A 12,160-nucleotide genomic window follows, 5' to 3' on the forward strand; every position below is an offset into this window, starting at 1 on the left:
GTGATGTGACTTAAACAAGGTCATAGAGCAACTGGGATTAAATGCCTATGTTCTAATATCTAGTTTAATAATCTTTTCAATCAGCAGATTAGGGATGCCTGGGTGGCTCAGTGGTTTAGCACCTGCCTTCAGCTCAGGGGTGTGATCCCAGGGTCCTGGGATCAAGTCCTGCATCGGGCTCCCTACATGGAGCCTGCTTCTCCCTCTTCCTGTGTCTCTGCCTCTCTCTCTGTGTCTTTCATGAATAAATAAATAAAATCTTTGGGGATCCCTGGGTGGCGCAGTGGTTTGGCGCCTGCCTTTGGCCCAGGGCGCGATCCTGGAGACCCGGGATCGAATCCCACGTCGGGCTCCCGGTGCATGGAGCCTGCTTCTCCCTCTGCCTGTGTCTCTGCCTCTTCCTCTCTCTGTGTGACTATCATAAATAAATAAAAAAAATTAAAAAAATAAAATAAAATAAAACAAAATCTTTAAAAATATATCCGCAGGTTACCTGGAATTACCATTACTGTAGTCCTTCATGTGATATATCCAGAAACCTTAAAAAATTTCCACAATCACAAATACAGAATGTCTTTCCAGGTTCTTCCTAAATTTCTCAATTTGCACAGACAGAAACTTGTCTCCTACACATATTCTCAAGAAGAGTATCTTTCCAACAATCGTTAAATTTGAAACTCATACATACACTCCATGACTTTTTTCCATGCAGAAACAAAGATGCTGCTGCTTTAAAAATTTTATGAAAATTGGGCACCTGGGTGGCTCAAGTAGTTGACTGTCTGCCTTTGGCTCAGGTTATGATCCTAGAGTCCTGGGATTGAGTCCCACATTGGGCTCCCTGTGGGGAGCCTGCTTCTCCCTCTGCCTGTGTCTCTGCCTCTCTCACTGTGTCCCTCATGAATAAGTGAATAGAATCTTTTAAAAAAAATTATGAAAATTGCTGTATAACTCTTCTAAATAATGGTGATTAATATATTTACATGTAACTTAGTTCAATCTAATTATGGTATAGGATACTACTTAGCAATGAAACGGAATGAACTATTGATATGCCCAACATACAAGAACCTCAAATAATTATGCTGAGTGAAAAAGAAAAACAAAACAAAAAGTATGTGCTGTATGATTCCATTATATAAAATATCAGCAAATGCAAACTAATTTATAATGACAGAAAGTAGATCACTGATTTTCTGGGTACAGTGCAATAGTTGGTAGAGGTATGGGGTAAGAAGAGGAAAGAAGGAAGCATTACCAGGAGGGCGCAAAGAAACTTTTAGGGGTGATAGATATGTTTATTACATTGATTTTGTTGATGGTTTCATGAGTTTTATCTAAACGCCTGAATTGATCAAATTGTGCATTTTAAATATGTAAATTGTATGTCAGTCATACCTCAATTAAAACTTAAAAAGTATTACAAGAAAACTTATCTTCCAAGAATGTATATATGTTTGAATACATATATATGAAAAAGGATTGTACATGAATATCAAATAAAAGCTGTAAAGAACTTTGCAGTGTGTAGGTCTACAACCTAGTAAATATTAGATCTTGTTCTTATATATATATAATACCATAATGAAGTACTTTTCACCTAACGATATATTATGAGCATTTTTTCATAACATATGTATCAATACACTTCAAGAATATTTAATGGTCATGACACATCATTATATAGATTTATCATAATTAACCAATTTCTATTGTTATATACTTATATTGTTTGATATTATCTTTTACAAAGATTTTTTTAAACATGAACCAATGTTGACAGCTATTTCTGCCCATAGGTCAAGTACCCTGCTTTAATAAAAAATGCCTTTTGCACCAAAAACAACAAACTTGAACCAATGTTTCTGTATAGTAATCATTTGTTTCACTATTTACTTTTAATACTAATCCATTTGGAATTTTAGTATCTGTGCAATAAGATTTCTTTTCCAGATGATTGTTCCAATACCATTAATTGAACATCATATATTCTAAAGACCAGCTATTTTCATGTAATATTATCCCTGAAAAATTATAAAAGTTAACTCTCTAAAGACAAATGAGAAAGTCATGGGTCATAAGGCAGGAAATGGGGGAGGAAGGAAAAGATATCTGTACTCCATTCAGGACTCTACCAGCTACTCCATCAGCCCAGAATCGGAAGCTGGACCCAGCACTCACCTTTCTGAAGGTTCACTCACTATCCTTGCCCAAGTCACAGATTAGGGCAATGAATCTTTAAAACTGCACTGCAGGGCAGCCTGGTGGCTCAGCGGTTTTAGCGCCTGCCTTGGGCCCAGGGCGCGATCCTGAAGACCCAGGATCGAGTCCCACGTCAGGCTCCCTGCATGGAGCCTGCTTCTCCCTCTGCCTGTGTCTCTGCCTCTCTCTCTCTGTCTCTCTGTCTCTGTGTGTGTCTCTCATGAATAAATAAAATCTTTAAAAAAACAAAAAAATGCACTGAAGAAGGAAGTCATTGCAACACAAACTGAGTAAGATCTCTGCCAGTTATTCTCTTCACCTGGACAGGCCACCCCATTGTTACCTTCTTGAACACCTGAGCTACTCTTGCTTGCCTTCACCATGCTTGGTGGTTGTGAAGAACAGAAGGCTAACAGTAGGAAGTGACAAAATCAAATGAGACCTATTTTTTCTTCCCAGTGGCAGAGTCTATCAGCAACACAAACCAGCAGTTCATTTTTTTTTAAAGATTTTATTTACTTTTTCATTCATGAGAGACAGAGAGAGAAGCAGGCTCCATGCAGGGAGCCTGACGTGGGACTCGATCTCGGATCTCCAGGATCACACCCCAGGCTGAAGGCGGTGCTAAACCACTGAGCCACCTGGGCTGCCCCGAGCAGTTCAAAATAACTATTTAAATCACCTAGGGTTCATAGGCTCATAGATATATTCACAAAGATTAGCAAGCTCTGAGTTTGATTTTGAGTTTTCCTTTTTTTTTTTCAAAGTAATCTCTACACCCAATGTGGGGCCTGAACTCATGATCTCAAGGATCAAGAGCCACAGCCTCTACCAACCGAGCCAGCAAGGAACCCCCAGAGTTTTCATTTTAGACACATCATAGTATAAGCATAACTGGGATCATCTAGGTGACCATCTTGTAATCCACTATTGCCAAAGATTTCAGTGCTCACTTCCAATCTAGTTGGTGGGAAGCCCAGGTGGCTCAGCGGTTGAGTACCTGCCTTTGGCCCAGGGCATGATCCCAGAGTCCCGGGATTGAGTCCCGCATTGGGCTCCTTGTGTGGAGCCTGCTTCTCCCTCTGCCTGTGTCTCTGCCTCTCTATCATGAATAAATAAAATCTTAAAAAAAAAATCTAGTTGGTGGACACCTGGGTGGCTCAGTTAGTTAAGCATCTGCCTTTGGCTCAGTTCATGGTCCTGGGGTCAGACTCCATGTTTGCAGGAAGTCTGCTTCTCCGTCTCCCTCTACCCCTCTCCCTGCATGTGCTCTCTCTTTCTCTCTCTTAAATAAATAAATTTAAAAAAAAAGAAACAATCTAATTGGCAACATAGGACTACTTCAATCGGCTTGAGTTAATCGGAAAAAATAGAGATAATTATAAGACCAAATGATGTACTGCCAAATAAAAACAAAATGATATCCTGATCACTGTAATAAAAAAAAAAGATTTCACAGTGGACTGAAGAAAGCAACATGATGAAAAGTGAATCATCTCACAGTAGCCACCTGTGTGGGTTTGCCACACTCAGAAGAACCTGCTGAGGGACACCTGCTGGCACGGTACCTTATTTACGCTAATAATAGAAATCTGGTTTTAGCAAAATATCATTTTTCACATTAAATTCATCTTTTCAGTAACTATTTTGTTGGTTCTTTTTTTTCTAAAGATTTTATTTATTCATGAGAGACACAGAGAGAGAGAGAGGCAGAGACATAGGCAGAGGGAAAAGCAGGCTCCATGCAGGGATCCTGACATGGGATTCTATCCTAGGACCCCAGGATCACATCCCAGGCTGACGGCAGGCACTAAACTGCTGAGCCACCCAGGTGTCCCTTGATTATTTCATTAGTAAATTGGTTTGTTTTATAGTAGCCTAAGTGCTTTTAAGCATTCAGAGCATAACTTAGTTTTATTTTATACGTAAACACAGCAGTATAATTCAAAATATTTAAGTCAACACATAGAACCCATGAGAATTAAGTTTTAAATATAAAGAGCTGAAGTTTAAGTAACACTGAGCTGGATAACATAAAACAGTTGGCATATCAATGTATAACGTGTGAAAGTTGAAAAACACACAGTATCAGTACAACTTCTAATGGCAGCGTATTGCCTTCCACTGATGTAGTACAATTTACCTAACTGTTCTCTTATATTTAAATGGTTTTCTAATTTTTTTGTATTATTGTCTTTCTTTTCTGGATTACTGCCTTGCAATAAACTGGAATTCCTGGGAAAAACTATCACCTAAAATGGAAAAAGCTTATACCTTCATGAGTATTCCAGGTTCATAACAGAACCAGGACGGTGTGTCACCATTAAATTTTCTGTTAGCTGTACCTTTAGGACATGTGCATTTTACCTCTTTATTATTATCAATGTACAATTACTTTTTGGGGGCCAAAGACTAACTTTTTTTTTTTTTTAAGATTTTATCTATTTATTCATGAAAGACACATGGGGGTTTGGGGTGGGCAGAGACACAGGCAGAGGGAGAGGCAGGCTCCATGCAGGAAGCCTGACGTGGGACTCGATCCTGGATCTCCAGAATCATGCCCTGGGCCGAAGGCAGCACTAAACCGCTGAGCCACCCAGGGATCCTAGACTTTTTTTTTTTTTTTAAATAATGAGATAATTTATTTATTTTTAAAATGAGTAACTAAAATGCAATTCTATTAAATATTGATCTTATTTAAAAATTAGAAATAGCTAACAGGAAAACAAAATATTTCTCTACAATTATGATTCAGTTTTATAGTCATTCTTAAATGTAACTTCTATTTTTTAAAAGGTTTTATTTATTGGGCAGCTCCGGTGGCTCAGCGGTTTAGCGCCACCTTCAGCTTGGGGTATGATCCTGGAGACCCGGGATGAGTCCCACATTGTGCTCCCTGCATGGAGCCTGCTTCTCCCTATGCCTGTATCTCTGCCTCTCTCTCTCTCCCTGTGTCTCTCATGAATAAATAAAATCTTTAAAAAAATCTTTAAAAAATCTCTCTTCATGAGAGACACACACAGAGAGGCAGAGACAGAGGCAGCGAGAGAAGCAGGCTCCCTGTGGGGAGCCCGATGGGGGAACTCTATCCCAGGACCCCAGGATCACGCCATGAGCCCAAGGCAGATGCTCAACCACTGAACTTCCCAGGACACCCTTAACCTCCCCTACCACTATTATGATTCACTCCTCTTCCACTTTTAAAAAAATTACCCCCATACTTGGAACAAGGTAATCAACTTTTTTCTTTTTTTGCCATATAAAATACATATAATTCTTTTTATTTATTTTTTTAAATCATTTTTATTTATTTTATTATTTTATGATAGTCACAGAGAGAGAGAGAGAGAGAGAGAGAGGCAGAGACATAGGCAGAGGGAGAAGCAGGCTCCATGCACCGGGAGCCCGACGTGGGATTCGATCCCGGGTCTCCAGGATCGCGCCCTGGGCCAAAGGCAGGCGCCAAACCACTGCGCCACCCAGGGATCCCTATAATTCTTTTTATAACCGAAGTCCCAAGCAAGCATGTGAGTCCTGATCTCAGGGTCCTGAGTTCGAGCCCCATGTGGAGGGCATGAAGCCCACTTAAAAAAACAAAGTTCAATGCCTATAGTAGCCAGTCTCCAAGATGGTCTGGAAGGTATTGACACTATGTAGTTACTTCCTACAACATACCAGAGTTAGTCTGCAGGATCAAGAGAATATAGCAGAATAACGTCATACCGTTTCTCGTATTAGGTTATAAAAGAAATCTGGCTTCAGGCACTGGGGTGGCTTGGTCGTTTGGGCGTCTGCCTTAGACTCAGGCTGGGATCCCGGAATTCTGGGATCAAGCCTCACATCTGGCTCCCTAGTCAGTGAGGAGTCTGCTTTTTCCTCTCCCTCTGCCCTCTCCCTGCTCCTCCTCACTCTTAAATAAAATCTTAAAAATTGATAAATAGATAGATAGATAGATAGATAGATAGATAGATAGATAGATAGATAGATCTGGCCTCCACTATAGCACACTCACTCCACACTCCCTTGGATCACTCACTGTAGAGAAAGCCAGCAGCCAAGTTGTATGCAGCTCTATGGCTAGGCTCATGTGATGACAAACAGTGATGAGGCTTCTTGTAAAAGTCACATGAATGAGATTGCAGTAGGTGGTTGAGGCGAGTCAAGTCTTCAGATGATTACAGCCCTAAGCAACTCTTGACTGCACCCTCAATAACAGGCGCTGAACCAGAATGACCCAGTTAGGCCACTGCGGATTCCTGACCATCAGAGCTATGACATAATGTTTATTGTTTTAAACTGTTAAATTTTAGGGTGACTTGGTATGCAGCAATAATACATCACATAATTAAGAAAGTAATCCTTTCATTATTGTAAACAGTGCTAGTTTTGTACTAAATATATTTCATTCTAAAAAAGCAAAACTTTCTAGTCTATGAATTCTGAAATACTTTGAGTGGGCTACTAAATCTGTAGTAGCCAGTAGGATTCACTCAATGAATCCTAATAGAGTTTTAGAAAAGTACACGGGAACTTAAACAAGAAATCATCTTATCCCCCTGGCATCCATATCAATTCTCTAAGGAACTAATTAGTGGCTAATTCCAAATCTCTTGCAGGGAATGTATAAGGTGAGCCCACTCATCTTGTTGAGCCAGAAAATAAGAAAACTTTCAAAGATTAATGAAGATGTGTTAAAAGAACTCAACAGTCAGCCTGAAAGGACTTGTATTAATCAAAGTTGTGACAATTTGAACAACAAAAATGATAGTAATGGACCTACCCCTAATGAATCAATGAAAAGCCCAAAGTAGAGAAATATGCTTTAAAAAGAGAGCTTAAGGGACGCCTGGGTGGCTCAGTGGTTGGGCATCTGCCTTTGGCTCAGGGTGTGATCCTGGGGACCCGGGATCGAGTACCACATCGGGCTCCCTGCATGGAGCGTGCTTCTCCCTCTGCCTGTGTCTCTGCCTCTCTCTCTGTGTCTCTCATGAGTAAATAAATAAAAAAATCTTAAAAAAAAAAAAAAAAAGAGAGAGCTTAAAACCAGGGGTGCCTGGGTGGCTCAGTCCGTTAAGCCTCTGTCTTAGCTTGGGTCATGATCCCAGGATCATAGAATCAAGCCCCAGTCGTGTCAGACTCCCTGCTCAGCCAGTAATTTGCTTCTCCCTTTCCATCTGTTCCTCCTGCCCCCACTCATGCTCTCTCTCTCCCCCTCTCAAATAGATAAATCTTTAAAACTTTTTAAATAATAATAATAATTTTTTAAAAGATTTTATTTATTCATGAGACACACAGAGTGAGGCAGAGACACAGGCAGAGGGAGAAGCAGGCTCCCCGTGGGGAGCCTGATGTGGGACTGGATTCAGGATCACGACTTGAGCCGAAGGCAGATGCTCAACCACTGAGCCACCCAGGTGCCTTCCCAAAATAAATTTTTTAAAAGAATAAGAATAGATATGCTTTATCCATAAAGCTGAACAGCTGTACTTGAGAACTTCTAAGATTTTTTTTTTTAGAGAGAGTGAGTGTGCAATAGAGTATCCGACCAGAGTGGGGAGAGGGGAGGAGAGAGAATCATAGGCAGGCTCCACACCAAGAATGGAGGCCAAAGCAGGATTCAATCTTTTGACCCTGAGATCATGACTTGAGCTGAAATCAATAGTCAGAGACTTAACCGACTCAGCCACCCAGGAGCCCCTAAAAAAGATTTTTTAAAAATCCTTTTATCAAATGATTGGCACCATGTGACTAAGTGTAGACAAATCCCAGGAAGAGACACAGACCTTAATGCTGAGTCTCAGTAACTTGAAAGTATCATATTTTTTATTTGGCAATTGCCAAAGGTCAATGTTTTTTTTTTTTTCTTTTAAAGATTTTATTTATTTATTCATGAGAGAGACAGAGAGATAGAGGCAGAGACACAGGCAGAGGGAGAAACAGGCTCCATGCAGGGAACCCGACATGGGACTTGATCCCAGGACTCCAGGATCACGCCCTGGGCCGAAGGCAGGCGCCAAACCGCTGAGCCACCCAGGGATCCCCAAAGGTCAATGTTATAACAGAAGAAATGTTTCGTTTAAAAAAATTTGGTAATGGTAAGTTTTAGGGGAGAAAAGTGTTAAGGAATGAAAGAATATTCATCCTTCAAAAATAAACTTTTGACAATGACTAATGCCAAGAAAATATTTCTCTCTCATACCAGCCTTCCATTTCAAAGAAGCCCTCATTGCCTACTCTCTTTTTTACTCACAATTAAAGAACGGAGGCTGCTCTGGTTACCAAAAGTGATGAGCTTATTAATTCCAAGTACTCTGTGATAGATCATTACAGAATCCTTATCTGTGGTGATAGTAATGTATCTGATGCCTCTTCCTTCTTTTCATGAAATTGTGTCATCAGTTTTAAATAAAAGAGTAGGGGATCCCTGGGTGGCTCAGCGGTTTGGCACCTGCCTTTGGCCCCGAGCGCGATCCTGGTCCCGGGATCAAATCCCACGTTGGGCTCCCGGCATGGAGCCTGCTTCTCCCTCCTCCTGTGTCTCAGCCCCCCCACCATCATAAGTAAATAAATAAATAAATCTTTAAAAAATTTTAAATTAAATAAAAGAGTAAAGAAAAGGCATATCCATGTATGCCAATGTTACTATGTCTGACAAAAAAGAGATATGAGGTAGATGGGCTCTCCTTCAGTTGTCGCATGACAAAGGACCACAAATGTATAGGCTTAAAACAACATACATTTATTAGCTTACAAACCTACCCCAGTATGTCTGAATACTCTGCTCAGGGCCTCCCTAAGCTAAAAGCAAAACATCAGCCAGGCCTGCCGTTCTCATCCCGGGCTTGCGGTCCTCTCATACAGGCTTACTGGCAAAATTCATTTCCTCCTCACTTCACACCAGCAACAGAGCAGCAATCCATCTCCTGCTTCAAATATCTCTGACCTCCCCTTCTGCACCAGGCGGAGAAAGAGCTCTACCTTTAATGACTCATCTGGTTGATTAGATCAGGTCCACCAGGTAATCTTCCTACCTGAAGGTCAATTGTGCCATTTAACTAAACAATCACAGGAATGATTCCTCATCATATTCACAGGTGGGGATTAGGGTGTGGAATACTTGGGAGGTAGCATTTTTATTTTATTTTTTTTTGGGGGGGGTGGCATTTTTAGAACCAAATACCACAGCCATAAGAAAACTGTAAAACTGGGCAGGCCTGGTGGCTCAGTGGCTTAGCACCGCCTTCAGCTCAGCGCATGATCCTGGAGACCCGGGATCGAGTCCCACATCGGGCTCCTTGCATGGAGCCTGCTTCTCCCTCTCCCTGTGTTTCTGTCTCTCATGAATAAATAAATAAATAAAATCTTTAAAAAAAAAAAAAACTGTAAAACTTCACTTAAACATTTCTTACCTGTTAATAATGAACCACGCAACAGTAAGCATCCCTGCTAGCCATGTTCCACTCATAAGCCAACTTGTAACAAATAAAGCAGTAACATATATTCCTTGCAATCCAAAAACAATGCCAATATAGAAATATACTGGCTCAATAATCTCCTAATTAGAAAAAAAGAGAGGAGATAATAGGACAACATTGAATAATTTTAGTTATTTGTAAATATGTAAAAAATAAATATTAAAGTCAAAAGAAACATACATTGCTACCAGTTGCTTGATATAAAACACTGGCGATAAGTTCTGGATATAGAGACATTTGCTGCACTGCATTTATTGTCTTCAGAGATACAGTTTTGTTATTGTGTGTCAATTCATAAACACCTAGAGACAGAAAAATTTTTCTCCAGATTATTCTGCTTTTACAATATTAAATATATCATTCAGAGCTCATTAAATATTTTAAATTATTACTAAGAAAAATCTCAAAACATAACACACTGTGCATTTTTCCAATGTTTTTATTAAGTATAAGAAAGAATAATGCTTATATTCTAAGACAAATCTCCACATTCAAGGGCTCCCATATAGGACAATGTATTTTAGAAAAACGTTGTTATTAAAAATACAAACATGGGAGGTACCTAGCTGGCTCAGTCGGTAGAACATATGACTCTTGATCTCAGGGTCCTGAGTTTGAGCCCCAAGTTGGGGGTAGAGTTTAATTAAGAAAAAAATACAAATGTGGTTATCATACCTCTTTCAAATGAGGGTGCTTTTAACATATCTTTATAATAAGAGTAATAAATGGCACTGTCACCTTGAAATGTGATTTCTCGTTCAAGTTCCTACAAGAAAATGAAATGATTATTTAAATACCAGTATCCTAAATTTCAAATGCAATCTTTCTCTCTCCTCTTCTAAATTAATGCTATTTATTTATCCTTTATTCAAAGAAATGTTTGAATTTTCCTTTGGTCATTAGTGGCCACATTACAGAGGTTAAATTTTCAATAATCTGGCAGTCATTTTAATGAAACACCTAAGGTTTGGGGCATCTGGGTGGCTCAGTCAGTTAGCATCCACCTCAATTTTGGCTTGGGTCATGATCTCAGGGTCATGAGACTGAGCCCTGCATAGGGCTCTGTGCTCAGCAGAGTCAGCTTGAAATCCTATTGTTCTCTCTCTCTCTCTCTCTCCCCCTCTGCCCCTCCTCCTGCCCCTCTGCTCCTCCTCCTTCTTTCTCAAATAAATAAATCTTAAAAAGAAAAAAACCATAAGGGTTTAAAATGGATTCTAGGGACACCTGGGTGGCTCAGTGGTTGAGTGAATGCGTTCAACTCAGGGCATGACCCTGGGATCCTGGGATCGAGTCCCGCATCAGGCTCCCTGGATGGAGCCTGCTTCTCCCCGTGCCTGTGTCTCTGCCTCCCTATGTCTCTCATAAAAAAAATAATAAAATAAAATAAAAATTAAAATTAAAATTAAAATTAAAATAAAATAAATAAAATAAAATAAAATAAAAATAAAGTAAAATGGATTGCAGCTCATAAGTCATTTCCCTATTATGTATAAGGAAAATCTAGAAGGAAAACCAGAAAAAATGCCCTTAGGACAGCAAGAATAGTAAGATAAGTAATAAAAAATGATGGTTGAGGTATTAAAGTCTATAATAAAAAGAGAAGTTTAAGGAGAAATTAGTATTTCCTATTGCTTTTTCTATTTCCCTATATATCCAAAACTGTAAACCCTTAACTCTTTTCAAGAGTAGCAAATATGTAATCAGTGTTTTTCAAAAGAACTTCCAGAAATATAAGTAAATCTTAAGTTCCTAAAACTGGGCTATACGGGTGTCTGCATTGCTTAGTCAGGTAATCGACTCTTGATTTCAGCTCAAATCATGATCTCAGGGTGGTGAGACTGAGCCCTGCACTGGGCTCCATGCTGAGTGAGGAGTCAGCTTGAGATTCTCTCCCTCAGCCCCTCCGCCACAAGTGAATACGTGTGCGCGCACACACACATAGTCTCTATCAAAATAAATAAATCTTTAAAAATATTATCATAAAATATTGGGCTATACAGAACCAAGAATATAAGAAATCCAAAAACACTGAAAAGTTTTGTGCATTGTATGACAAACCATGCTTTCATAAATCTATAGTCTTTGAAAACAAAACTCCTTTATTTTCATGCATATTTATCAATTAATATAAAACAAAAGATATCAGAGCATTTATTCCTAAGTTTGATAAACAGAATTTCCTAAGATATAAATAGGTGTTACCTAAAGAGTTCTATGGTTAAATAAGTTGTGCAAAGGCAGCATTAAAGAAAATTAATGGGGACGCCTGGGTAGCTCAGTGGTTAGGCGCCTGCCTTCGGCTCAGGGCGTGACCCCGGAGTCCTGGGATCAAGTCCCACAACAGGCTTCCTGCAGGGAGCCTGCTTCTCCCTCTGCCTGTGTCTCTGCCTGTCTCCCTCTCTGTGTGTCTCTCACGAATAAATAAATAAAATCTTAAAAAAAAAAAAAAGAAAAAAATTAATGGATTTCTTTATTGCAAGACT

The 12,160-nt window shown here is 39.6% G+C and overlaps 1 protein-coding gene across 7 annotated transcripts in view; it reads right to left on the reverse strand.

Moving 5' to 3' along the window:
- The window catches only part of DPY19L4 (dpy-19 like 4), a 62,007-nt gene that overhangs the window by 40,209 nt on the left and 9,638 nt on the right, over positions 1-12,160 (reverse strand). For 6 of the 7 annotated variants that reach the window (XM_077876218.1, XM_077876221.1, XM_077876217.1 and 3 more), the window contains 3 exons: positions 10,353-10,443; positions 9,858-9,979; positions 9,612-9,757 (listed from right to left, as the gene is read on the reverse strand). In XM_077876218.1, the coding sequence (XP_077732344.1) occupies positions 9,612-9,757; positions 9,858-9,979; positions 10,353-10,443 (359 nt within the window). The remainder of the gene's footprint in view (positions 1-9,611; positions 9,758-9,857; positions 9,980-10,352; positions 10,444-12,160) is intronic. The other variant, XM_077876223.1, reaches the window with a different exon arrangement.

Source organism: Canis aureus, chromosome 28, assembly GCF_053574225.1.
Source record: "Canis aureus isolate CA01 chromosome 28, VMU_Caureus_v.1.0, whole genome shotgun sequence".
NCBI lineage: Eukaryota > Metazoa > Chordata > Mammalia > Carnivora > Canidae > Canis > Canis aureus.